The sequence below is a fragment of the Mangifera indica genome, chromosome 2 (assembly GCF_011075055.1).
Source record: "Mangifera indica cultivar Alphonso chromosome 2, CATAS_Mindica_2.1, whole genome shotgun sequence".
Taxonomy (NCBI): Eukaryota; Viridiplantae; Streptophyta; class Magnoliopsida; order Sapindales; family Anacardiaceae; genus Mangifera; species Mangifera indica.
This window is the reverse complement of record NC_058138.1, coordinates 19556382-19583104: the sequence shown is the minus strand read 5'-3', so window position 1 is coordinate 19583104 and position 26723 is coordinate 19556382. Positions and strand designations below refer to the sequence as shown.

The 26723-nt window shown below is 32.6% G+C and overlaps 3 protein-coding genes and 2 non-coding genes across 6 annotated transcripts; 2 read left to right on the top strand and 3 right to left on the bottom strand.

The window, feature by feature from the left end:
• The first annotated feature begins 1583 nt into the window (after window positions 1-1583).
• LOC123199064 (histone deacetylase HDT1-like) lies at window positions 1584-5080 on the top strand. Its single transcript, XM_044613885.1, has 9 exons — window positions 1584-1739; window positions 2497-2567; window positions 2686-2908; window positions 2985-3053; window positions 3170-3345; window positions 3728-3814; window positions 3912-4002; window positions 4561-4678; window positions 4767-5080. The coding sequence occupies exons 1-9, from the start codon at window positions 1727-1729 to the stop codon at window positions 4828-4830; spliced, it is 912 nt and encodes a 303-aa protein (XP_044469820.1). The 5' UTR covers window positions 1584-1726; the 3' UTR covers window positions 4831-5080.
• A 1562-nt stretch (window positions 5081-6642) lies between these two features.
• On the bottom strand, window positions 6643-10743 carry LOC123209242 (splicing factor U2af small subunit B-like). Of its 2 annotated transcripts, none has more exons than XM_044627123.1 (6): window positions 10382-10743; window positions 8917-9003; window positions 8743-8824; window positions 8422-8548; window positions 7870-8322; window positions 6643-7740 (listed from the first exon to the last, which is right to left on the bottom strand). In XM_044627123.1, the coding sequence occupies exons 1-5, from the start codon at window positions 10616-10618 to the stop codon at window positions 7881-7883; spliced, it is 975 nt and encodes a 324-aa protein (XP_044483058.1). In that variant the 5' UTR covers window positions 10619-10743; the 3' UTR covers window positions 6643-7740; window positions 7870-7880. The 2 variants fall into 2 exon arrangements, with proteins under 2 accessions (XP_044483058.1, XP_044483057.1); XM_044627122.1 differs by having other exon boundaries at window positions 6643-6928; window positions 10382-10741.
• Window positions 10744-10858: 115 nt separating this feature from the next.
• Window positions 10859-10941, top strand: TRNAL-UAA. Its single transcript has one exon. It is a non-coding gene; the product is annotated as a tRNA-Leu (tRNA).
• A 73-nt stretch (window positions 10942-11014) lies between these two features.
• Window positions 11015-11086, bottom strand: TRNAG-UCC. The gene has a single exon. It is a non-coding gene; the product is annotated as a tRNA-Gly (tRNA).
• Window positions 11087-16026: 4940 nt separating this feature from the next.
• Window positions 16027-20126, bottom strand: LOC123209745 (glucomannan 4-beta-mannosyltransferase 2). Its single transcript, XM_044627880.1, has 9 exons — window positions 19496-20126; window positions 19292-19390; window positions 18895-19147; window positions 17845-17955; window positions 17605-17741; window positions 17406-17519; window positions 17108-17307; window positions 16795-17010; window positions 16027-16638 (listed from the first exon to the last, which is right to left on the bottom strand). The coding sequence occupies exons 1-9, from the start codon at window positions 19823-19825 to the stop codon at window positions 16485-16487; spliced, it is 1614 nt and encodes a 537-aa protein (XP_044483815.1). The 5' UTR covers window positions 19826-20126; the 3' UTR covers window positions 16027-16484.
• Window positions 20127-26723: the final 6597 nt, after the last annotated feature.

The following is a 26723-nucleotide window of genomic DNA, read 5'->3' as shown; positions in this document are numbered from 1 at the left end:
TTAATTATGTATTTAAAAATATATAAATGTATACAGAACGATTGTATATGGTATTTAAATATCCATAATTCCTGCAATGGGCAAGGATTTCTTAATTTGGAATGCACAACTGCCCTTCTGATTATACTTATCTTGTTCATGTCACCATCCTAAATAAGCATGAAAAACATAACTTTTTTTTTTTTACTCAACTTACCCAAAATGAACAAACTTTTTCTTGTGCTTGGAGGGACTTGGGAGTTGCCTGTCTATTTCTGTTTCATGGTTAATTAGGCTATGCCTTTAGATTAGATTACTTTTCATTAAAGCACCTTTTACCTTAAAAGCAATTTGATAAATATAACCACTTACCCAACATTTATACTTAAAGAAGAAACAATATTTTTTGGACTTTCCGATTGAAGTTTCCACTAAAATTGCGCTAATTAGTAACATTGATTTTACTCTGTATTAATTTGTCGTGTATTAGGTGCAATGTCAAGAAGATTACTGCGTTTAATATTGAAACTTGAAGAAAATTTTATTTGGCAATTATACGTTAATGGTGCCGACTGCTGAGGGATGTTGCCAATTTAAAATAATTCATTTTGTCTTTAACAATTGTTTATTTATTATTTTATTATCTGAATAGAACAAATATAAACTTTTTTTTGCAACCTGATAAAACATTTGAAAATAGATAACTCATTACTTGGGATGGCCCAGAGATCTTGCACTAAAAACATTTGGGCTCACGAGATACGAATTTGGAGGCCCCCTAAAATGTGAGGATTATTGAACTCCGTTGTGATAATATAATATGTTGAATAGTATTATATGTATAAATTATATATATAATTTTTTATATAAATAATTATATATTATTATATAATTAAATAGTTTAAAATTAGAAATAAAATAACATTTAATCGTATAGTGACATAATATTATATATGCATATTATTTTATTGTAATATATTTAATGTATCAAGTCTCATCCGATGAGTTTTTATTAAATAAAAACTATTCGTCTTCGTCTAAAACAAATGCGGTTGACAAAGGGAGGGAGAGTAGTCAAAAGAAAAAGGGAAGGCGGGAGGGAGAGAGAGCAAACACATGGTCACTAGATATTGTATATGAAAACTGAGGTAAGGGGTAAAACTAAAATGTTTTAAAAGTTAGAGGACCACTGCAATAGAAAAAAAGATGAGAGTTTAAAACCCTAAACTAAAAAGGGGTTAATTAGTTTTTAAACATGAAAATGATGAATTTGGGGAAAAAATAAGTATTTTAAAACTTTAAAAAATATAAATTTAAATAAAATTTTTAAATAATAATTTTACCACTGATTAAACAGTAAAATTTAACCGTTGAGTTAGTCTTTAAATTTTTTATAGTTAGTGGGCGAAAGTGTACTGCATCAAACCTTGGCGGGAAATTGTGTTTGGCCTTAATGAAAATTGTTCTTCCAGTTATTTTAGGAGCTAAAAATCAATTCTATCTTTATGGGCCAATTTACAAAGTAACCAAATCTAAGCCCAAACCCAAAATTCCTTTCAAAATGCTAGCAACCCTACAGGGTGAAAAACAAAAAATAAAAACCCAAAACCCTAGTGCTCTAAAATCGGCGGCAATTTTCTTATAAATTCCCTCCAAAGCCCATTCCCTTACGCCTCTTTTGTTAATCCTCTCTAAAACCCTAACTTTCTCTCTCCAGTAGTCACGCCGAATCACTTCTTCGTCTTCCATGGAGTTCTGGGGTAAGTTCTTTATTTCTCAGCTTACTCTACGAATGCTTTTGTTTTCGAATTTATCGTTCTTTGAGGTTTTTTATTCGTGTTGTTGCTTTTCTCGGCAAAGTTTAGCTTCAAATCCGAGATTCTATTGGAAAAGAATTATGTTATTATGCTGGTTATGATTTTTTTTTTTTAATGGGTAGAATATGTTTTGGCCTATCTTTGATTACTACTATTGTTTATGCGTTACGTTTGTTTTTAGTATGTAAATATATGTTTGTTTATTTATTGAAGAAAACTTTTTTTAAACGTGACTTGTAGTGTGTGGTTAGGTGGAATGACAACAAGTTTAGTAATTAGTGTAGATTTTCCGCGGATTTTTTCTGCTGAGAGTGAGTGATACGGAGTGTCTACTCTGGAATGAAAGTTTGCTTTTCTGAAAGATAATGGATTAAAAAAAGTCGTTTATGATTGGGAATCAAGGATATTCAAAAGCAACTCTTTTTCTTTTACTATATTATTCACTTGATGCAGTTTTGTTTTTTATTTCATCTGTTTAACTAGCACGTCGTGTTATTATTATTGTTTTTTGACCTGTGGCTATCACTATGAAATTAGTGCTTAATTCTCAATACATTAACTTACTATGAGGTTATTCTCGTTTAGATAGTTGATTCACTCCAGGATACTACTTTGTAGTTTTTGTTACTTTTAATAGGGTATTACCTTTCTTGATCTTAGTCAATTATACTAATTTTGGATAATTCTTTCCCTCTTACAGGTGTTGAAGTTAAGGCTGGACAGCCACTTAAAGTCAAACCAACCTTTGACAATATCATCCACCTTTCACAGGTGATTTATTCTTTTTGTTTTAATTGTATAGGGTACATGTTCTGTTGAGTTAATTGTACTTTCAGTTGCAATGGATGTAGTTTGATTCTGAAAAATCATACGGATGCTCCTTTTCCAGGCTTCGCTTGGTGAGTCAAAGAAGGATAAAGGGCATGATTCTGTGCCCCTCTTTGTGAAATTTGGCTACGAGAAGCTTGTTCTTGGAACTCTTATTACTGATACTATCCCACAAATATCTTTTGATCTAGTATTTGAGAAAGAGTTTGAGCTTTCTCACAACTGGAAGAATGGTAGTGTCTACTTTTGTGGTTACCAAACCCCCTTGCCACAGGATAGTTCTGGTTAGTCTAATAGTGATCTGGGTTGCCATTTTTATCTTATCTGTTTAAAGTTTACTGAGATTTTTTATTTTTACAGATGAGTTTGATATGGAGGGGTCAGATGAAGATGAGGAAGAGGATATTCCAATGATTGCTGCTGAGAATGGTAGATGCTGTTCCTTCACTTACGTGAAAAAAGTCATCATACTTTCAAAGTTCATTAATTATCTACTATGTGAAATATTAACTTGTCATATTATTTTTCTGTATGAAATTATTAAGGAAAAGGTGGATTGAAGGCTGAGAAAGCAAAAGCTCCTGTAAAGGCAAATTCTGGTAAGCCTGAAATTTCTGCCAAGCCAAGCAAGGCAACACCTAAACCTGAGGAGAATGATGACAGTGATTCAGATGATGGGGATGATTCAATGGATGATGTGATGGGAGATGATTCAGATGAGGTGCTTCTTTTCTTTCTTGAAATTTCTCTTAGTCTTTACTGGAATTGACTTGTTTGTGATGGCATGAGATCTCTCTTCTCTTTGCATTCTATATCACATGTAATGTATTAGTTTTAGAGGTCAAGCAGTCGGGAAATGATAGGCCAGGTAAATTATGGGAAATAAATGAATTTTCCTAGCTGATACCATTTCAAGGAGTGTTTCAGATACAGGTCTCATGGTTTTATTAGTATATCATTTCTACTGATTTTTGCATCCATCTAAATATTCCCTCTTCTATTTTAAGTAAGCACTTTTGCCTTACTTTTTTGTGTTCTATCAGTAACTTTTTGAATATCTTGTTGGCTAAATGAATTTGCTGCCATTTTTTGTTGTTCGTCAGATTTCTGATGATGAAGAAGGTTCAGATGAAGATGAAGATGATACAGAAGATGAAGATTCGGATGAAGATGAAGAGACACCAAAGAAGGTATGTGAATGAAATCTGTGTTTTACACAATTTTATGTTACATTGGCTTTTAGATGTGGTTACTTTGATTTATCACATATCTCTGTTCATTTTATAGGCTGTAGTAGGAAAGAAGAGACCAACAGAATCAGCTACAAAAACTCCTGTTCCTGCTAAGAAGACAAAGGGAGCAGCTACTCCTCAGACTGGTAAAATTCTTGTGCATTGTCATCTACTGTGTTATGATATTTGGTTCTTATTAACTGTGAGCATGATGGTTGTTGATATCTGATCTGTTATGTTCAAAATTATTCTTTTTATGTTTAGTCATACCTGTTGTTAATACCTTTCACTGATCTTCTGTGCACTTGTAATGTTAAGAAAATTTCTGAATATGCTGTATTCTGTCCCTGGTTAATATGTTGTCTTTTGTGTTGAATTTTTATGTAATTTTTCTTGGGTGTTTGTGATTCTTTCACGTCAGATATGTTGAGTAGTAATTTCCCCAATTGCCCTGTATGTTATAGATGCTTACTTAGTTCCAACTGTATCCTTTTAAGATTGATGTAGTGGAATTCAAATTCGCTTCATTAATTGGTGAAGCAGCTCTAGGATCATTAATGAAAGTTACTAGCAGTTTATTTTGGTTTTTCATCGTAATTTGCAATTCTTTTACCTGGCTGTGTGATTGTGACTGGTTTATCAGAAGCATGAACTTGTAGGTTTTTTTAATGGTATGTTGATCTGGATTTTTGCATTGTGGTTAGATGGTAAGAAGGGAGTTCATGTTGCAACTCCTTACCCATCAAAGCAGGCCAGCAAAACACCTAATGAGAAAACTCCCAAATCCGGTGGTGGCCAATTCTCTTGCAAGTCGTGTAGCAAGTATGTACATGCCCTGTAAAATAACTGTGAATTTGAATTGTAAACGTCAGTATTGGCTTGTGATTAACGCGGTTTGTAATATGAACAGGTCATTTGGGTCTGATGGTGCTCTACAATCTCACACTAAAGCCAAGCACAGTGCCGGCAAATAGATGGAGAAGCAGCGAATCATAACAAGCATTGCTGATGGCCTTGGCATGTTCATTTTTGTGTCGAATACCCCCTACTTGGAGAGCTGTGTTTTAAAAGTGAAGGAGAAAGCTTATCGTACTGGTACTATTGTGATGGCTAGTAATGTGTTTTATTTTTGGAGTATTTTTATTTATTTAAAATTTCTGAAACCATTAAGTTAAATGTTATTATTGATACGCTTGGGATTTATAATGTTGAGATTTAAAAACACATCTGGTACTGCTTCGAGTAGGGATGTCGATGGGCCAGGCCGGGCCGGGCTGGCTCCAACTCGGCCCATCGGGTTAATGGGCTGTGCCGGGCCTAAGGCCCAAACAGTAATAGATCTTCGGGCCGGGCCGGCTTATTAAAATATAAAGGCCCAAGGCCCGGCCTATATAATAATGGGCTTTAATTGGGCCGGGTTGGGTTTTAATCGTGTTGGCCCGGCCCATTTAATTAATTTTTTTTCAATTATTAAAACCGACAATAATATCCTGAATATTTTATTTATAACCTCTCACTTGTGACAGAGGAATACCGTAGTTATATAATGAAAAATATTATAAATTGATAACATAGTACAAATAAATTACTTTATATGTGGTATAAATTATAAAATATAAATAAAATATATCTATTATATAATATTTATCTATTCATTTTTTGTACTTAAATCTCTGAATTCTTTAAAAATAAATAATTATTATTTACGAATTTAGATATTTTTTGAAAGAGAGTTAATGAAATTGAAAAAATAATGAAATAATTGAAATTGAGTGATTAAAAGATTTATAAATAAAAGGAAATAAAATAAATTTATTTAAATTTTTTTTTTAAAAAAAATTATGTAGAGGCTTCTATCTGGCAGAAGCATAAATCTGCTTCTGCCAGAAGCTGCTGCCCAGGAAAAATATATATATATATATAAATGAAATATATATAGCAGAAGTTGCTGCTCAGGAATATATATATATATATATATATATATATATATATATATTTATTTATATATATATATATATATATATATTTATTTATTTATTTATATTTATATAAACAGTATCGGACTGGGTCAGTCCATGGGCTTAATATTAAAACCCTGGGCTCGGCCTGACACTTTACAGTGCCAAGCCCGGGTTTATCGTGCTCGGATCTTTATTCGTGCTTCGGGCCAGGCCTCCATTTGACCCGGCCTAATTGACGCGTTTAGCTTCGAGTTTCATGATTTAAAAAATGAATTGTTGGCAGGTTTGAGTTCGCTTTCAAAAAATACTTCTAACTGGTGTATTTATTTTTATATTCAAAACCAAAAAAAAAACAAAGATATAAGATTTTGAGAACGTTAGTGCAAATTTTTTAAGATTTCTTCATATTTTATTTGAATACTCTAGGCCCACAACATCAGCCTTCTAGCAAATAAAGTAATTATAGCAGTGCGATTTTATCAAAGGGATTTTGATAGGGGACTTCGTCTACGTTTGAAAATTTTATCGAAATTTCTATGGTTTTAACCTATCAGTCATTTACCTTACATAACGAAAACATTTATATGGAAGTATAAAGGAGTCATTTTATGTCAAATCCTATTAATTATAGCAGTAGGCCATGAAATAGTAATAGCCTCGAAGTTTCAGGGCCGAATGTAGTACTTAATTTCATGGTCTGACCACAATTCAATTCGTTAAATGAGGTCCAAATTTTGTTTTTCAAGTTTCCGTTCATAGAAGTCAGTTACCATGACAAAAGAAGCACCAAGCGCAGACTTGTATGGACTTCGGATCTAGACCATCTAAGAAGAGAACCAACAACTCAATTATATCATGTTGCACAATCTGATCATTTGCAAAATAAACTAAACAAATCGTCAGCTCAACACCATTTAATAATATCTTTTCCAAAATCCAAGAATGAATATCTAACAATGCCGAAGATTGCTGCTTCATATTACCAAAATACCGGTCGACCTAAACACAGCAGCAATTTTGACAATGCTGGGGCTTCCTCGTTTATTTCTAACAGTAATTTGATAGAGACCTTGTAAACCCATCCTGAAACATCTCATACTGCACCAAAAACCTGTACACAAATTTCATTTTCATTGTGAGCTGCAAACAAAATAACACCCTGTTCCTTAGAAGCAGGATACCTGAACCTGCAAAACTCATAACATGGGTAAGAACAATACTAATATACATTTACAATTTAAACAACTAAGGCAGTTTAAAGAAAAACCCAATTGAGAACCATGAGAATTTTATCTTTTGCAGGCCTGGATGTGCGGTGGTCACAGAATCTACAACTGCAAAATTCATAGACACATGCATCCACACACTAGAGAACAGAAAATGAGAATATCTTTATTGCACACACATACTTGCATCAAAGATATCACAACCAAGACTTTACCATGGTAAAGAGTGGCCATAAATTCTAAGATCATCAATAAAATGCCCAATTCATATGGACTCCAGAATGAAAATTTTCAAAAAGGAAAAAAGAACTAGACATGCATAAACTAAAACACTGTTCCAGACAACACTTTAACATCAGTGAAATCACTAGAATCTAGTCTTTTTTGAAAAGAAAATTTCTAAAGCTTAAAATGCGTTCAAAATAATTTCAGAAGGTAAGAGAAACAAGCTTGAAACAAAAACTTGAGACGGAAAAAACCAGTTTGACAGGAGAAAATTTGGTAAGGGAAAAAACTGGTACTAGGCTACAATTCAACCGATAGGTAACAGTGGGAACTAAATGCCTCTGAAAAGCCAACACATGCATTGATGCACACATTCAAGCAGCTTCAAAGTAGTTAGCAAAGGCAAAAAACAGCTAAAGGGTAAAAAAAAAAAAAACAGTTGAAAACATTTCAGGATTGACCTGTACAACACCTGCACATTGGAAAATGGCTGTGAGCTGTATTAAACAAATAAATTCTCTACACTGAAATGTAACTTCATCTAGAGAGAAGCTCGAAATCACAATATAAACAGAAATGGGCAAGGAAATGAACCACATACTATTAAGTAGATCAGTATACATAGTCTCCTTGATTTGGAGGTGGCTGCTGCTCATATCCACAGTGTTGGTTACCATTTTGCTTATAACCATCATTGATAATTTCAGCTTCTCTGTTGTTGCCATCAGTATATTCTTTACTAGCATTTTCTTGCATTTCTCTTTCCCTGTTCCACTGCTCAATTTTGGCTCGTCTCTCCTCACTACCTTCCCTGACAGGACTATGAATCTGTCTTCCACCTGGACTTCTGCTTCTCCCTCTCCTATGGCTAGGGCTTGTGCTCCTATGCCTCCTGCTCCTACTTTCATGATAGCGTTCCCTGTCATCATACCTTCTGCTAGAACCATGCCCACCATGAGAATGCTCTTCATGGCTGCGATGCCTATAGGGGCTTCTGCTTCTGCTGCGGCTACGCCTTCGTCTATATCTTCCAAATAGTTCACGCCTCAACTCTCTATCAACAATAAAATGCAGTGAAGGAAAAATATTCAAATGATACCATTTGATTCTGCCTACTAAACGAAAAAGAACACGACGAAAGATTTGTAATTACCTGCCAATCCGTTTCAGGTGCATGAAATTGCAGTACCCACCACGGTTGCATGTGTTCTCCTCATATTGCCTACAGGTAGCCTCACGAAAGTCCGTCACAGGAGAAAAATCGACAATAATGGGACGTCCTGTCATTATTGATGTTCAAATCGAGGTAAGATCAAGATAGATAAGAAAAAAAGTCCAACGGTCACAACAATTCATCAACACTGAAGAATTACAACATTAGAAGTTGAATTGATAATTAAATAAAAGAGGAGAAGAAGTCAGTCAGATCACTCTCACACATTTTGAAAATCAGAAAAGCAGTAAGAACTCTAACCAGCATAAAACCTCCCAGTAAGATTTTTTAGTGCTCTTGCAGCATATTCTTCCTCCCTAAATTGAACATATACATTACCAACCTGCATAGAGATTTAAATAAACTTCCAAATCAAAGAAGAACATATACATAAATTTCCCAGAAAGACGAACAAATAGTTCATGAAAAACTAACCATGTGGTCAGCTAGGTTGTCACAGACATTCAAGCACTCAATGTCACCATATTTGCTCATCTCCTCAAAGAGGTCTTCATAAAAATCCTGTGATTTCATTTGAAACATTTACATGCTAAAGCAATTGCAGCAAGCAACAGAAGACATCATGTAAAGTACGTACAGAAATCACCACACCACACACTAACCCGGATAATATTACAAGTCAAACAAATAGCAAAAATCTTGGATGACTGTGGCTACCTATTAAAAATTTATAATTCAATATATTCATACTGGTCAGACAACAGACTAAGGAAAAAAAAGGGGTTTGGTTCACGGCATGGATCAACAAATAAATTGTGTTTGAAAACTGCAGTTACAAAAATACCGTAAAACATGCTTGGTTGCAATGATTCCAGGAATGACATCAGGATAAAACAATCAAAGGTCGAAGCACATACAAAAAAGGTCAGTTCTCACTGGCACAAAAAGTAGCTAAGAACTCACAATATTAGATCTAGTTTAATTTTATACTTTACATTAAAAAAATGATCAGATATTAATATCAGCCCAAGCTTTCTGTTTCAGATTGTATCTACTTTATAAAATCCTGTTTCTGAATTCTCAATCAAAATGTCTATATTATCACTTATTAATTAAAAAATTGGGTTTTCATATCATGAATCGTCACATCTGTCTCACGAATTTGAAAACATTATTGAAAGGTATGTCAGAAAATAGGAAATGCCAAAAGATTAACCTAACAACTTGTTAATGACATATAAACTTCTGAAAAATTGAAAATCGTAACTTGAACTAGGGCTGGATTCAATCCGGACTGAGCTTGAATAAATCCCAATTCAAAATCTGCTCGGATCCAAAGGAGCCATTTTGAGATCAACTTGATCAGCAATTTGAGTTTCGAGGTTGGATCAAAAATAATTTTACTTTTGATTTGATCCAAGCTGGCTCAAATAGGAATGTTTAGATTGACTTGAACTAGGTTCGTTTTATAAAAACAAGTCCAATCGTTGGCTCAAACTTGACTCATTAAATCGTAGCTCGGATTGAATCCTGTCCTGCCTTGAACCAAAAGCTTTGGGCTTGAACAGGGATACAATCAACCTTTTCTCAGAACAACAATAACAAAGAATCCTAGAAAACGCATCGCCCATGACTTCTTCAGACGTGAGTTTCAGGAAAAAAAACAGTTACTTCCTTTTACTTTTTATTTTTCTTCATTCAATACTACCACGAACTTTATATTTAAAAGTACTTATTAGATATTATTGTACAATAAAGATTTTGGATTGTAACTAGCTTCTGAAAACCTATTTCCGAGTTGTTAATAAGAAATTACCCCCATAAAATTGCACCAAAGAATAAATTATTAACAAATATCTAATTTAATAACCACCTCCGAGGATTCAAGTCCATAGCTTTGACACAAATAATTTAAAGACGTTTATAAAAGTAAAATCACCTCGAAATGCTGTTGAATCTTGCGGGGGTCAATGGGATTGCCATTGGCGTCGACGCCGGGAGTGATCATGTCGGGGCGTTGATACATGTTTGAAAGCAAGAGAGTGGGGCTAATGCTAGGCTTGGTGTGGAGGCGCGAGCACCGGTCGCCGTGTCTGCATGCTCCGATCTTGAAATAAAAGGGACAGTTTACCCTGTCTTTCTCAGTGCCAAAAATCGAAGCCAAGTGTTCAGCCATCGCAAATTTCAGATGAAGGAACGGCGTCAAAATCTGTTGGATATGTTATGGTATGGCTCAATCGGAGAGGTTCGATTTATTTTTTTAATTCCTCAAAGTGTCTTCTAGATGTTTCGATGAAAAGATTAGAAACTTTTTTATAAATACAGGCACTCCAGGGCAACCAATGGCATAGAATATTTAATTGATGGGGTCTTTTGTTGAGTAATTAGATAACACTAAGCCAACATCCCCTGCACGGGTGGTTTGCCCGAGTGGTTAAGGGGGAAGACTTAAGATCTTCTGTACATAAGTACGCGTGGGTTCGAACCCCACAGCCACCACTGGTTTTGCTTTTTCAATGCCATTAATGGATTAAAATATTTTGTTCTGCTTTACAAAAAGGGGAAAAAACACTGCGTCAGCCGGGAGTCGAACCCGGATCTATTGCTTGGAAGGCAATTATCCTAACCGTTGGACTACTGACGCTGCTTTATTTTTCGGATCGACTAATCTATAATTATCTACTGTTTATAAACTTAAACTTACGGCCTTCGACAATATCTTTGACCAGTGCAAAAAGCAATCAGCTCGTTTGTATTTTTAAAGCATAAAGAACCATTTAAAAACTTGAATGCTGTTTGGGCCTTCAGAATGAATCTATAAATTGTAGCTTATGGTGAGTGCAGATAATTAAGCATAAATGAATTTCTATGATTGATTATCCTGATGTACAATGGTTTAGTTACACCACTGGGCCAGATCAATTGAACATCAGAGCTGATTTGTTTTTTCTTTTTTTTTTTTAATAACTAAGATCTCATTTATACCTATAACTATTACATTAGATAAGTTAAAATTTTATAAATGTGATAAAGACTCGAATCTAGACTTTTATCTCGAAAATTTTAATACTCTATCAGTTTTACTAATCCTGAAAGTCTACTGAATCTTGATATCAAAACGAGTAAACTCTAATTTGGGATTACCAAATACTATTCCACAAATTCAAATTAATTGCATTTTGAGATACTTATGGATGAGACAGTCAATATTTCACATTTTGATTTATACATGACCAAAATTCCTGGGCTTCCTCAACTTTATCAAGTTATATTTAGGTTTCTTAGCCCAAAGTGTCTCATCCTTATCTTATAATTAAAAGCCCAAAAACCTTTCTTATCACCAATTTATATGTGCAAGCATCAACACCCTATTCGTGTTTGCTTATTTAATGAAACATGTTTTTAATGGATTTGTTATTATATTATTGAGTCACATATTCTATTGTTTGGAGGAAATAAATCTATAGGATAAATGTAATTTTTTAAAACTTAAATTTATAAAAAAATAGTTAGTTTTACAAATTAAAAAAAAAGAAATAAAATAAATTTTTTTTTAAATATTATTAGTTAAATGATAATTTTATATTTAAAATTATAAATTTTATTAATTTTAATTGTTTATAAATATATTTTTGAGTTTTTAAAAATTTTATAGATAAAAGTTTGAGATTCGACTAAACTGGGGGTGGGAAGAAATCTTTCGGCCAAAATTACAGGATAATCTAACAAGGCCAGGACCCACTGGCTAATGAAGCCTAATGAAAGAAATACTGATCCCGGGCCTAGATCCACTAACGCTAATAACTCTGAAACGTGACAAATTGCAGCAGTAGAGATTGGCATACCCATCACATCAATGAATTTTATGTACATGGCTAATTAAATTATTCTTCTATGCAAATGCCAACCAAAACTCCTGACGAAAAAACGCATCTCATGACAATTGGTTGAGAGCGAGTTTTCGGCTTCACATGGAAAAAATTGGCCACAATTATGAGGCTTTGGCCTGTGGGGTTTTGCAAAGGAGCAAGAATAATTGAAAGATGCTGCAGAATATTACAAGGCATAGAGGTGTCCCCCTGTTGCAGATCACTTGCACAAGTATGGGACCTTTGCCTCCAAAAATTATGGGCAGTGAGAGAAAGTGAAGTCGATGTATCCAGTTTTGGATTTGACGCGTCTAAGTAAAGAAGTAATACAAGACGAAGATACTTCCAGAGGCTTTGCACAAGATTGATATATGAAAAGACCTCTCAACGAACCCTTTTTAATGCCTTCCCTAATTCTTATAATTCTTCTCTAGATCAATCACAACATATCCAAAAACACTTTTCACCCTTTTATAATATAAATCACATTTTCCTGCCAAAAATCGTTAATGGATAATTAACTATAAAAATATATAACAGTTGTTTTAATTCCTAAATTAAAAAAAAAAAAAGACCTTCAACTAAGGTGGCATTTTGATAGAAAGGCTAATGACTATACATTTTGTTGTTAGTTGAAGAGAGAAGTAAGTTACATTTTTTTTATCCACCTTTTTTGTGTAGGAAAGAGAATGATAATAGGTTGCCGATTACACTCATGATAGATTTGACGATCTTTTGTAGTAGAGTGAACTTTTTTATCATGTTGCATTTTTTTTTATAACGTAATTACATCTTATTGATTTATTGTACTGAGGTGATTTGAGGAGAACAATTACTATCATATTCTACTCTTTCTAAAATGCCAACAAATGAAGTGCTTCGTTTTAGATCAATTCTTCAATACAATCATTTCGAACCAACCCCTAAGGGAAAATCCGTAATATGCCTTGAGTACTTTCTACTAGTAGACTTATACTTAAAAGTGAATTGCCCAAGTTGTTTCCTCTCTTAGGTTTTGTCTCATTATTTATCTCATAATTATTTGATTTTGTACCATTTTGCTCGAATTGTTGTTGGTCCTTCACAAGTGCACTTTGTAAACATTCTACACCTTTCTTAGACGAGAATAATAGACGCAATTGGGAATGGATGAGTTTATATACCCTACTTCAAAGAAAAAAAGAAATTAGGATCGGCCAGTTTCAAAGTTTAAAAAATTGAAACTTGTATAAATACAAACCTACCCAAAACTAGTTCCAAAGTTTTAGGAATCCATAGTTTAGCCCAATTTATTAAAATTTGTTGGGCTTTGACCCATTTTGAACCTATTTTGTAACTTTGAAAATCAGTAAAAACATCACTATAATCCATTACAAGCTTAAAAATCTAACAAATATACCCTGTAATGAATTTTCGGGCTCTCTCGAGTCTTGTTTGAACAATCTTTACTTAATCCCAAGTCTGATAACTTAATAAACAAATTTTTTGTCCAAACCTGCTCGACGCCAAATTCTATTGAACTTGAAACCATATTTTTTGATTCAAACAATCAGACATTGGGTTTACTTGACCCAGTTGACAGGCCTACTAAAGGGTAAATGGCTAATGTAAATGGTAGCTTCATTAAATGCTAACCAAGGGAAACGACATTTTCTTGGTTTGTATTACTTCAATTTTCTTTCAGTTTTCCTCACCCGAAGACCATCAACTCTTACCTAAATTCTACAAGGTAGTAGATCATTTTTTATTAGTTAAAGTTCTTAGGCAAAATTCCTGAAGTGGCTTAACCTGTTAAGTTTAATTAAAAAAAGAAACCAAGTCGAGGCAAAATTTTCCCAGATTTCGATGAAGATATATATATATATATATATATATGTACTTCTTTGTGTTTATACAAGGTCCACAGGAGAAACGTAGAAGAGACAATATTGTGAATGAAAATACATGGAAAGAGATGAAATTCCATGTGGTAAAAGATGTGAGCAAAGGTCCTAGAAAACCACACTGCATGTGAGCTGCAGTATTTTCGCTGTGTCGGTTGTGACTTGTGAGAGGATTGTGGCCCAAGTTGCAGCCAGAAACATCCACTACCATTTCTTTATGAATATATATATTTTACCATTAATTCAACAATCAACCCTTGGATACTCATCTTCTTTAATGGGGACCGATGATGTCTTTAGACTTTTATCATTGTGGTGTTATATAAGTTGAGTAAACCCAAAGGAAAGATTAAAAAAATCACCTCAAAAAACTAATCAACTTTGTCCACAAAATGAAAATAAATGACTGCTGTTACAAGCTCAGTATCAGCAGATTTATGATTTTTATTTAATATAGAAATAAACGTTTACTCTCAAGTGAAGTCTCGTCAATCAACCTTTTCATTTTCTGGGCACATTTAAGTGGTGCTTTCTTGGGCAATTGCCAACTGGGGGTTCTTAATTGCTGTAGTCGTTTCAAGGTTGGCAGTCTCTGCTGGTCTCAATCATATTCAGAAAATTTGCCCACCATATAATTGAAAAGATGCATTAATATATGGAAGAAGCTAGCATTGTTGGGTCCTGCATTTAAAATGCCAACTTGTAGGGTTTATATTTTTGTCACTCTGGCAGTAGTCACGCCTCTCATTATGTCCAGTATCCTTAATGTGCAAGAATGATTCATAAACTACATATGCGGTAAAGGGCAAAATAAATACGAAAAATATCTTGAAACATTTAACTTTTTGATGAGATTATTGTAGCAAACAAAGCAATTCATGTTAACCCGAGTTTCAAGTTAAACAAAAGATCACATCAGACAAAGCACAAAGGGCTGATTATGCATTCATATCAATTACTGCTGTGGTCACTTGTTTAGGCCACTGTCTTCCTTCTCTATATCTAACCAAACTTAGTTTAGAAAAATTTCATAATTTTTGCCTGAACATATTTTAATGCAAGCTTTTTACAGCTAGTCTTTCCAAGAAAGAACCCTTGTTGGCCTTCCCAAAACACTGAGAAACATTATTACTCCTTGTTAAATGTATATATATCATTAATGCATCTTCATTGGACAATATTCTATTTTTGTTTCATTGGCTGAGATAAAAAAATAACCTTAGATAAATAATGACACTTCAACTAGAAGAAACTATCATTTAAGAGTAGTCTTTAGGAAGTTACATTAATTAATTATTCTAAAATATAAAACATATATTAATTACATTTGGCACTGACTTGCTGCAAATGATTGGGACAAGGCATGAAAAGTAAACATGAAGATGTTCCCTTTCAAAACAATTTCTAGTTTAAAGACTAGGATCAGCAACACTGGTTATTATTATGTGTAAAATGGTCCTGCAAAGGAGGGATTTTGCCCAGAAATTCCTAATGAAATTATATCGTTGAGAAACCGTAAATGGGTTATCAATTTCAACAATGAGTTTGCCAAACGGCGTTGTTCTTGTGTATTTAATATTGTTAACCTTTACAAAATGGCAAGCTTGAATGATTAGGGAACACTCCATTTATTGCAGAAAGAAATAATTTTGTGGGCTCAATTATTTATTTATTTTAGCAGAGCTAAGCAGTTGAATCTCGAAAAGAAAATTGCAGAAGTGTTGGATTCAGTAAAAGGGACCACAAAGGAAGCATTGATAGGCTGCAAACTCTTATCTCATTCAAGTTTGTTTATCCAAAGAGATACTACAATCCAGAGAGGTGAAAAAAGATGAAAATAAATATTGATACATTAAATTGGATTACAACTTCACACTTTTATCCATAACTTAGTCAAAAAAAGATTGAAAAAAAGACAAGCTCTCAAAATTACAAGCAATCTAATAAAATAAAAATAACAATTTCTCCTGTTGTCTAAACCATATGCTGTTTCACTCTGAATAATGAGTTCAATTAGTGACAGCATTTCTTCATTTACTGATGAAAACTAATTTGAATTTGTCTAATTTGTTCATGGCAATAATCTTTCTGTGCCAGAACATGTTGAATGACCTTTTCTTTTGGTTTGAATGAACCTGAACTGTAATACTTGAATCATTGTTGTTCACGGAACCCCACTAATACATATATTTGGTTTCAGAGATGAAAAAAAAAGCACATGAATATGGCATGAAAAACAGGAAGAGGCTGGTGCCAGTATAGATATCAAACTTATTGGGAGATGCCGCCCTTAGACAATTGTGCCGACATAGCCTATTCCTGTGATGAAGAAGGTAACGGTTTGGAGAAAAAGGTATATATAGTATCGGTTCTTCCCGTGGACATAGTCATAGCATCCGCAGAAGAATAGGAACGTAGCGAATCCAAGCTCCAGCATGTTTAATCTGTTTAAAAAAAACAAAGATAATGCAGGGTCAAGTTTTTGGTCATAAGTTAGTTGGGCAGCAACCTCATCTTTCTGCCTCTGAAACCTGTCAATTACAATCTCAGGCTTATAACATGAGGAATGAACTATTAAGCATTATAAAAAGAACGCTTACCTATCTGCAATTTTGAATCGAGGTCGTTTGATGATTTTGGTGCTTGTTTTGTTCTTGGCTTCAGCTGCCTTATTCTTCAGAGTGTCTCCTAGCTTTTCTGTGACAACCCATTCATTAGCCCTTCCAGCTTCAAGTAAGCCGATGAATGTAGCTTTGGTTCTATGCAAAGACATCACATTCTCGAAAAGGATCCAGTAAAACAACAGGTGAATCGACCTGCACGATTCAGGATGATAACACGTTCTTTGTTAATACGGAACATTCTATAATGGAAGATGATAAAATAGATAAACCATTGATTAGTACACTAGACCTTGGAGTTCCAACTGAATTAAGAATTGTGATAACGGAAGGAATGTAAACAGCACCCCAAATTGGAACTTCAACTTCAGGAACCAAAATGGTAAGCGGAAGCACCACACAGTAGAAGCAAAAAGTGACCATATGAGCAATAATTTTTCGGACGAAGAAGAAACTGTAGATAACATAAACTTTCTTCCAGAATCTAACTTTCTGCAACAATTTCCAAATGAGACAAAATAAAATTAGAATAAACATGATACAACTATGAACCGAAATCACCATAATCATACATATCTCAAGGAACAAACCTTGTTTCTAACAATCTCCATCACCATTTTCCTGAACAGATTAGCCGGACCACAAGACCAACGGTGCTGCTGGAATCTGAAGGCTTTGAATGTACTGGGAAGTTCACTTTTCACCTATCATACATTACAAACATCAATGCCAAATTAAAATAAAATAGCATTTGGCCTGTAGATTAAAAAAAATGAATAATCTATTTACCTGTAAATCACCAAGGTAAACAAATTTCCAACCCTTGAGGCTAGATCGAACTGCAAGATCCATATCCTCTACAGTTGTTCTGTCCTTCCATCCACCAGCCTCATTAATTGCAGCAATTCTCCATACACCAGCAGTTCCTGGACAATTGTTACAGTCAATTTCCATTCTTAAATTGTTAGTGTATTAAAAATTCAATCAGCTTTCATTTGTATTTCTCTGAAAGGCAGTTGGGTTATTTACCATTGAAACCGAAGAAAGCATGAGTTGCAGAACCCACTTCCTGTTCCACTGTAAAATGATAATCCAACGACATCTCTTGCATCCTTGTCAACAAGCATTCATCAGCATTTACTGCAATTAATCACAATTACTGGGTAATTAATACTAACTATAATAATTAATAATCCCATGTTAAAATTTTGAAATTAACATTGAACAACAATCTAAATACAAAGTCAAAATATCCTGCAATGTCCAATGACAAATGTATCTTCAACTCTGCCATTTCCATATATATCAAAAATATCAAGTGTCGGTCGCTAAGCTTAAGGGGTCCACAACCAGAATTTGCAGCAGCCCTTTTTTTAACTTTTTTTAATTTTTTAATTATTTACTCGGGTCCTACATTTTTAACCCGAGAAAAAAAAAATCAACTAATTTACAACTTTACTCTTTTTTTTTTCCGTAAATTGTACCCATTTGTTGTCCTTTTTATCCGTACAATCCGGCTGGTCTCAACTGAAACCCTGATATAGTAACAAAAGACAACCACCCGTAACTGTAGCACTCATTCTCACGCTAACTAAAGTGACGTCTTTCACTAATAAATAAAAAATGTATTAATATTAATAAGATACGATTAATTAAAATTAATCAGGAACAAAACTAGGATTTGGGATTTAGTGCTGAATTTAGACTAAGATATTGCTCTTGTTCGTTTCTATAATTAACCACCTAATCAATTTTTGTTTTCTGAGGAGTGGGTATTTTCCTTTCCATTTTATCTTGATGAAGTGGGTCTCATCGGTGGAGATAAACGGTCAGCAAATGGCCATGTGTCAAAATCAAGACGGCTATAAGATGGTCCCCAAAGCGTGATTGGTGGGTTTCAACTGGACCCATCTCACTCCCCGACGAAAACCGAACCAATTACTAAAAATATTTATTTCTATATTTAAAAATTTTAAAAATCAGACCACCGACACTTTCATAAATACGTAGGCCAATATGATGAGCGTAATTAATGGTGAAATAATTAATTAGCAGAAATATGAAAATAAATAAACTTACCAAATCTCCAACGAGCTTGAACAAGAGCAATATCAGCGTTATTGATTAGAAACGGAATGGCTCGTCGGAGAAAGTCCGGCTCCGGCCGAAAATCGGCGTCAAAAATGACGACGAATTCACAGTCTTTAACGTAGCTTCGCTTGAGACCTTCTTTAAGAGCACCGGCTTTGTAGCCTCCTCGAGTTTCCCTAATTTGGTACCTGATATTTATGCCTTTATTTGCCCATCTTATGCATTCTTGCTCCACCATTTCCTTCAAGGATTTCCATTTCCGAAAATGTCAGAATTTTCATTTTATGGCTTTAAATGAGCTGAAATATATAATGGAATGCACATAAACATACTACAAACACATTGTGGGGCAGCTAAAAAGGTGGATTGGTTGATTGAGTTTTACCTTAACTGTTGGGTCTGTTGAATCATCTAGGACTTGGATCACGAGCCGATCGGACGGCCAAGAAAGCCCACAGGCGGCTCCAATGGACACTTTGTAAACCTGTTACAAACATCAATGGAGGAACTTCCATTAGGCCTTTCTTTAAAACTCAGAAATTTTTGTACATGATTGAAGAAATATTAACAACAGAGACATCAAACATACCTCCCTTTCGTTGAACATTGGGATTTGAACAAGCACAACAGGGAAATTTGTGTTGCCCAACTCTTCATCATCTTGAATGGGTTCCCACTTGTAACGCTTCTCTGGTTTTTTCCAGAAAAGCTTAACGAGAATTATAACAATACCCATGTAAACTCTTTCCATGAAAAGCATGAGGGACATGGCTAAACATATGTAAACACCAAGTTGCAACAAGGGTACAATCAATGGCGATTTGATTAGTTCCCATATCAACCCAATTTGACCTGCAATATCATCTCTTGATACCTGAAGTGCCTCCGGTATCATAAATTTCGGTGAATTTTCATCCATTTCTTTGTAGTTAGAACAGAGCAAAACCAAAAAAACAGAACAAAATATCAAAAACTAAGAATGTTAATGAAGAATACAAAAACGAAAACGAATTTCGGGTTCAAAAAGTTTGCCAATGTAGTTGTTGACAGTAAAGCTCAGACTCAAATGGAAGCTTTGTGTTTTTTTTTTTTTTCTCTATTCTCTCTCCTTTTACCACAGGGAGATAAAGAAGACTTATTGAGGCATAATGGAGAGAGAATGAGAGAATGAGAGAATGAGAGAATTAGTGGTGGGCTGTGAGAAATCGAAGAAAGAGGGGAAACAATTACACAGAGAGAAAGAAAAACAGAGGCCCTTTTTATAGTCAGTATTGGTCTTTTTACTGTTAAGTAACAACTTAATTCATTATCATAATTGTTATTATCTGACAAAACAAAGCTTTTTTTAAAACCCTTCTCCTTTTCTTCTTCTTCAACCTTCAACTATTACCGTCCTTCCTTTTTACCTCTTATTGAACGACCTGAAATTAGGGGTGTTCATCCATTACAAACCGATCCTTTTTCTGTTGGATTCGGTTGTTTCACTCCAACTTCTAATCCAGTAATTTTTTACACTATAATTAATATTTCAATAGGTTCAAGATTTGATGGGTGGCTTTGAAACCGCTACTTGAAATTACTATAAATGAAATGATGACACACAGAAAATACTTAGTGGTTCTGATATTCCCATAAATTTAAATTGGTATAATATTTTAAACCCATAAATTAAATTACATAATCTTAATAAGGGTAAGTCAAAGTGGGTGAAACTCTATTTAAACAGGTTTGACAAGGTTAAAGATCCCAAAGGGTAAAAATGTTATGATGCGGATATCATATGATTAATCTGATGTGAGATGACAGTGAAGACAGAATTAACAATAGTAAAAACGAGAGATGGCCCAGTAAAAAAGAAAGGAGAATAAGAACTTTCACTTTCAGTTTCTTGGGTTGTGACTTTCATTAACTGCTTACACCTAAAAGCTTAAAAAGGATAAAAAAGAATTTCTTCCTGTGATGCGAGGCAAGAATCTTGTTACCAAAACGCACCGTTCAACTAAATTCTTTTCGAATTTTATATTCCCTTAGATAAGGGTTTAGTTGAAATCATCACATTTATATAATTAAAATTAAATGGATTTAACAGGACCCAATTTATTATTCTAAACATAATCAACGGAGGAAGAAGAGACTGTCTTTCTTTTGTAATTGTTTGTATTAGAATCAATCACTCCGCAGATAATGCCACTCCACGAGGCAAGTTTATACATATTTGAGTCAAACAGGGCTCCTAAATTGGGTTGAATTTTTGGTCAAAAAAATGACTTAATTTACTATTTATTAATTTTTTAGACTGATAAGTGACGATTGAACCAATTAAAATGAAGTGCAATTAAAGAAGATGCAATGAAAAATAGAGATTATGAGCAGAAATTATGGAAGTGTGTGGGCGTGGTTTAAGCATTGAGCAGTGTGAGCCACGCTTTGTCTCCAGCCAAAATTTAAGGTCTCTCATTCCTTCTTCAATCTCTTCTTCTTTTTTAGCCAATTATCCTTGAAAATTACAAAAGTATATACATGATTCCCTGAAAATATATTATAAGTTTCCTCTTCCAATCAATACATAATTAATATTTTCCTTTTTTTATTTTTATTTTTAAAATCAATTTCTTCATATATACATAATGTTGTTATTTGTCTTTTATTGCAAAGTATATATATCTCTAATCGTGATCTCTTTTAGTATAATTTTTTTTGTTTCATTGAAAAAAAATTAAACATTCGTTTATTTTTTATAAAATTATATTCGATCTAAAATGAGTTTAAACATAGGTGGGATCAAATTTGACTCAAACCCTAAATTATTAGTTCAAATTCAAATTTAAACTAATTAAAGATATCACAAAAACTCATCAACAAAATAAATAATATCTTCAAAGGAAGATTTGAGCTGAACTATTGTATCAAAATCTCAACTCAAATTTAGTTTAAATCAAATTAAATACCAAACTAAATTGACCTGACCCCCATTTTTTATATTTCACAACGTATTAAATTAAGTAAACTCACAAGAAAAAAATTTGATACAAATGCTTATACTAATGCATGTGTAACTGCAAAAGGTTTTAAAAATTACAGAATATTTAATAAGTGTAATTTAATCGTATCGTATGATATGTTTACTATATCGTATTAATTTAATATACCTTAAAATACGTATCGTTTTTTATCTGTATCATATTTTATCGTATGATAGTAATATCGATGAGTAAAACCCTAATAAACATAAATTAGCAAACTTTAAACTAAATATTTGTAATGAAAACCATTTTTACTAAAAATGGTGGTATTATTATTCATGTACCATATTCTAGAAATATTTATGTTGATGTGAATTAACATACATAATTAAAAAGTAGACGAGGTTAGGTCAAATTCAAGAAAATGATAATAGCATAATTCCGTGTGCATTATGCATGAGCAATAGTATAATTTACATTTCAAGGTTTTATTTTAGTAAACATGGTCCAATCATATCAAAGAAACATTTAAATCCTTATTATGCTTCATTAATCTATTAATTCTAAATTTTGTTAGGTGGTAGACGTGGAAAGATAAAATTAGGGATAATAATATGAGATAATATATTTGGTTTTTTTTTTTTTGTAACGAGAAATCTTATCTGAATCGGATCATAACTTTTATGGAATCGAACCAACTATAATAGGAAAGACAAACTTTGGGTTTAATGACTGATCTCACAAATACTAGATCATATAAATTAAGAGTTTGATCTTAACATATTCTCAGACCGAACCAATCACACTGGGAAGGATAAATATAAGGTTTAGTGATTAATCTTACAAACACTGAAATAAGTAAGTCAAAAGTTTGATCTTGAAATGTCGTTAGATTGAAACAATCATATCGGGAAGGACAAACCCCGAATTCAATAACTGATCTCACAAACACTGAATCAGATAAGTTAAGAGTTTGATTTTAATATCTTATTAAAAAAAATTTAACCTCATCTTTTCTTATATATAAAGTCTATTTTTTTGTCATTCAAACTACTTCTCAAGATAATATGAGATAAATATTGTTTAAAAATGTTAATTAATACTCAAAAATTAAAAAATCGTAACCGACCAATTAAAATTTTTATCTTCCACCTTTAATATTCACTATTTTAATATCCTTACATAAATTTCATAATATAAAAAGTTCAAAGTTGATAAACACACAAAAACAAGAGCGAATATAATATAATTTCTAATGCATTCATTATTAAGTAATCCTTTTTTAATTATAAATTTAATTGTGAACAAGGGGTAATTAATAGTAAATGCTAATCATGCATGTGTAGCATTAATTACATGAAATTTAGGGTTTTGGCTCTGTAATATATTATTTTTTTACTTCACCAAGATGTGTACAAATAACTAGAACTACTAATTCCAACTCGTTATTATTATATTTCCAGCCTTTGATTAGCCTCATTTATAATCTCATATGAGTGACACATGCTATTATAATAATAAAGATATGACCTAATAGATATTTATAATAAAATTTGTATATTATTATTCATATCTCAAGCACCAAAACTTGAATAGCATAAAATAATAATAATAATAATAATAAAATTCTCCATATAAGTTTTGCATATCATGTATACACTAAATTATATATTATAAAGTGTGTACATATAATTATGTAAAAACAAAAGAAAATCAATATAGTTTGGACATAAAACAAATAATTTCTTTTTAGTTGATCTAAGATTTGATGATGGATAAAAGTTTAGATTAACTTAGGGCAAACCAAGTTGGCCTTTTCTTTGGCTGTTGTTGGGTGGCAGTGACGAAACTGAGTCCCATTTGGGAAGGGAAGTCTAATCACGATAAGAATGTGGCAAAAGCAAGACATATTGTGACCTACCATTCTAAGGAGTGGGTTGTGGAGCCAATTCTTTTAAACCCACTTGTCCTTATTTGTGCTTTCTCTCGTCTATTGTAATTGTTCTTTGTTACCATCATAATAATTGGCTAATTATAAGAAAAATATTACTTAGCCAAGTAAATTTAAAAGCATATGCTAGCTGGGAAACATGAGAAAGAAGAAATATTTTGGCACAATACTTTTTCTTCAGGTAGGTAGATTTTCAACTTTCAATGATGCCCAACAGTAATTTAGACCCTCTAAAATTTGAAACAACACCAATGAGATATTTGCTATTTTATTAGTTTATCGGTTGACTTGTTTTGTTTTTACCATAATCCCTTACCTTTCGAAAGCTATACTATAATATGCATGGAACGGTATATATTTCAATATTCATTACTAAATTTTTTTTTTTCGTAACGAAGAAATTTTATTTAAGTTAAATTGTCTTTTTTATATTGAACTGAAAACATCAAATTGGTAAAATACTATGATTATCCCGTAACTATTGCATTAGATAAATTTTGAGTTTGATTTTGAATTTAAATTCTTACTTTTATATTTATAACTTTTCCTTTTATTACTCAAGCTATGCTTAGAGACCTCATTGAAGCATATTCCTTGTGCCAAGAGCTAGCGTGAGCGTTCAGATCATACAACAAGACACATGCAATATTCCTCTTTGTCCACGTCACACCTGCGTTGGAAACAAAGCAAGTTTCTATCAGTGTAAGCTTTCAAACTATAAGATTTTTATTTGATATTAGCTCAAATTTTGGGAGTTTAGACAAAACTGTAACACACATGATTCAGAAGTTGACCCTTCCCTTTCGGATCAAGTCAAGACATCGATCTCCCTCTCAATTGACGCCATTAATTTAACGTTACGACGGTCATGCATGCTTGTTTATTTATTCCATACGTCTACCTTTCAATTGTTTCTTTATCTATTGACGCTATTAATTTCACGTTATGACGGTCATGCATGTTTGTTTATTCCACACGTCTTCCTCTCGATTTTCTCTTTATCTCTGTTTCCTATTCGACGTCTTCACTATCACTAACCTAATATTATAAAACAGTCATGGGAAAACCTTTAGTCCCAAAAGCAAATTAAAGTTTGTGGTCAAAGTAAGCAGCAGCAGCCCACTCGCTTTATGTTGAATTCTTACAATAAAGATGCACTGATACAATTTTTTTTTTTTGTCACTTATCATATAGTCATAATACATGAAAAGTTTGGCCTCAAATGAGAAAAAATCTTGCCGACAATCCTGATGGATCAATATATTCCCCAATTTTGCCATCTAGGGTTTTACTCTCCATATATTTTCTTCTTCTTATAATAAAAGAAAAAAAAAGGGGATTTCTTATTAGTTTACTAACAATATTTCAAGGCGAGAATTACAGATATACGAATAATCAATACAAATTTTCCATTCTTATAGAAAGTTCGTTGTGGTCAATACGTCACAAGTCACAATTTAATGGGTAATAAATTTCATGTCAGACTTCAGTATACGTTAAATGTTGAGATCATAAACAACTTCACTATCACGTTTTTAATACGTGTACTCACCGATCATCGTACACATAGCATTTATTTTTGTATAAACACAAAATAAATTAAATTAATTAATCCTAATTTCTGGGTCCATGTATAAAATATTAAATTAAATTTTAAAATTTTATAAATGAGTAAATTGTCATATATTTTGAATTCGTAAAACTTATAAGATTATCTGTCAAGATTATTTTTCAATATGACATTATTTTCTATTTCAACAACCTTTATAAATGACAGTTTTCTAATGGGACGGAGTTAATTTATTTATGATTTGTCATTTTGTTTTCATCAAGATAAAAGGGATTAAGTATTCTACAAAAATACACTTTATTTATATATATCAAATTAATGAATTATCATTCTATTATTGGATGATGGGTTCATAGGTAGCTTTGGATTTGGTTTAGCCTGAATATTCATTAGTTCAAGTTTAGTTCGAATGAAAAATAATCTGATTTAAATTTAGCTCAAGTTCGTGAAGTCAAAATTAAGTTCAACTCAAGATTGGTTTAGATAAAAAATAGCTTAATTCGATTCGATTCAAATTTGACTCGATTTCGTAGTTTAAATCACTGATTCAAATTTGTAGTTCAATTTAGTTTGAATTAATGGTTAGAATATATGATTCAGATTCATAATTTAAATTCATGGTTCATTGATAAAATAATATCGTTTTACTCAAATAATATTTAAAATTTTTTATTTGAACCAATTTGAGCCATAAATTTGAATTATTGAATTTGAGTCAAACACTTTTTGATTTGAGTTTGGCTCAATTTAAAAAACGAACTAAATCTTTTAATTTAAATTTAGTTTTAATTTAAATCAAACAAATTTAAATTGAGATAAATCAAACCAAATTTAATTTTGAGACTGTACTAGCTCGGATTATAGCCAGAGAATCTCATGCAAGGGATCAGTAGCGATCTTAATAATAAAACGCATAGAGTTATGGTGTCATTGTTAATGAAATCAATAACATTTAGTGTGCTGTTAAAACATCATTTTATGGCAGTAACTAAAATATTATATATAAAGAAAATCTATTAATTAAGCTGAATTGTTCTGCGTTTTTATGGATGACAGTGACACTGCAGAGAAGACAAATTTTAATTAAGCATGTAATTATCTCATAATTAATTAGGACTAGGAAAATGAAAGAAACCGATGGGCTACCCTCCTCCATTAAATAACATTTACAGGATCCGGCATCCGGCTGTCTAATAATATGAACAATAAAATTTTATATATAAATAAAAAATATATTATTTTATCATTGAATATTAATTTATGTTGTAGGGTCTGATTGGGAAGTAATTACGTCTTAATAAAACTCTAAAATACTAATTAATTTTTCTGTTGT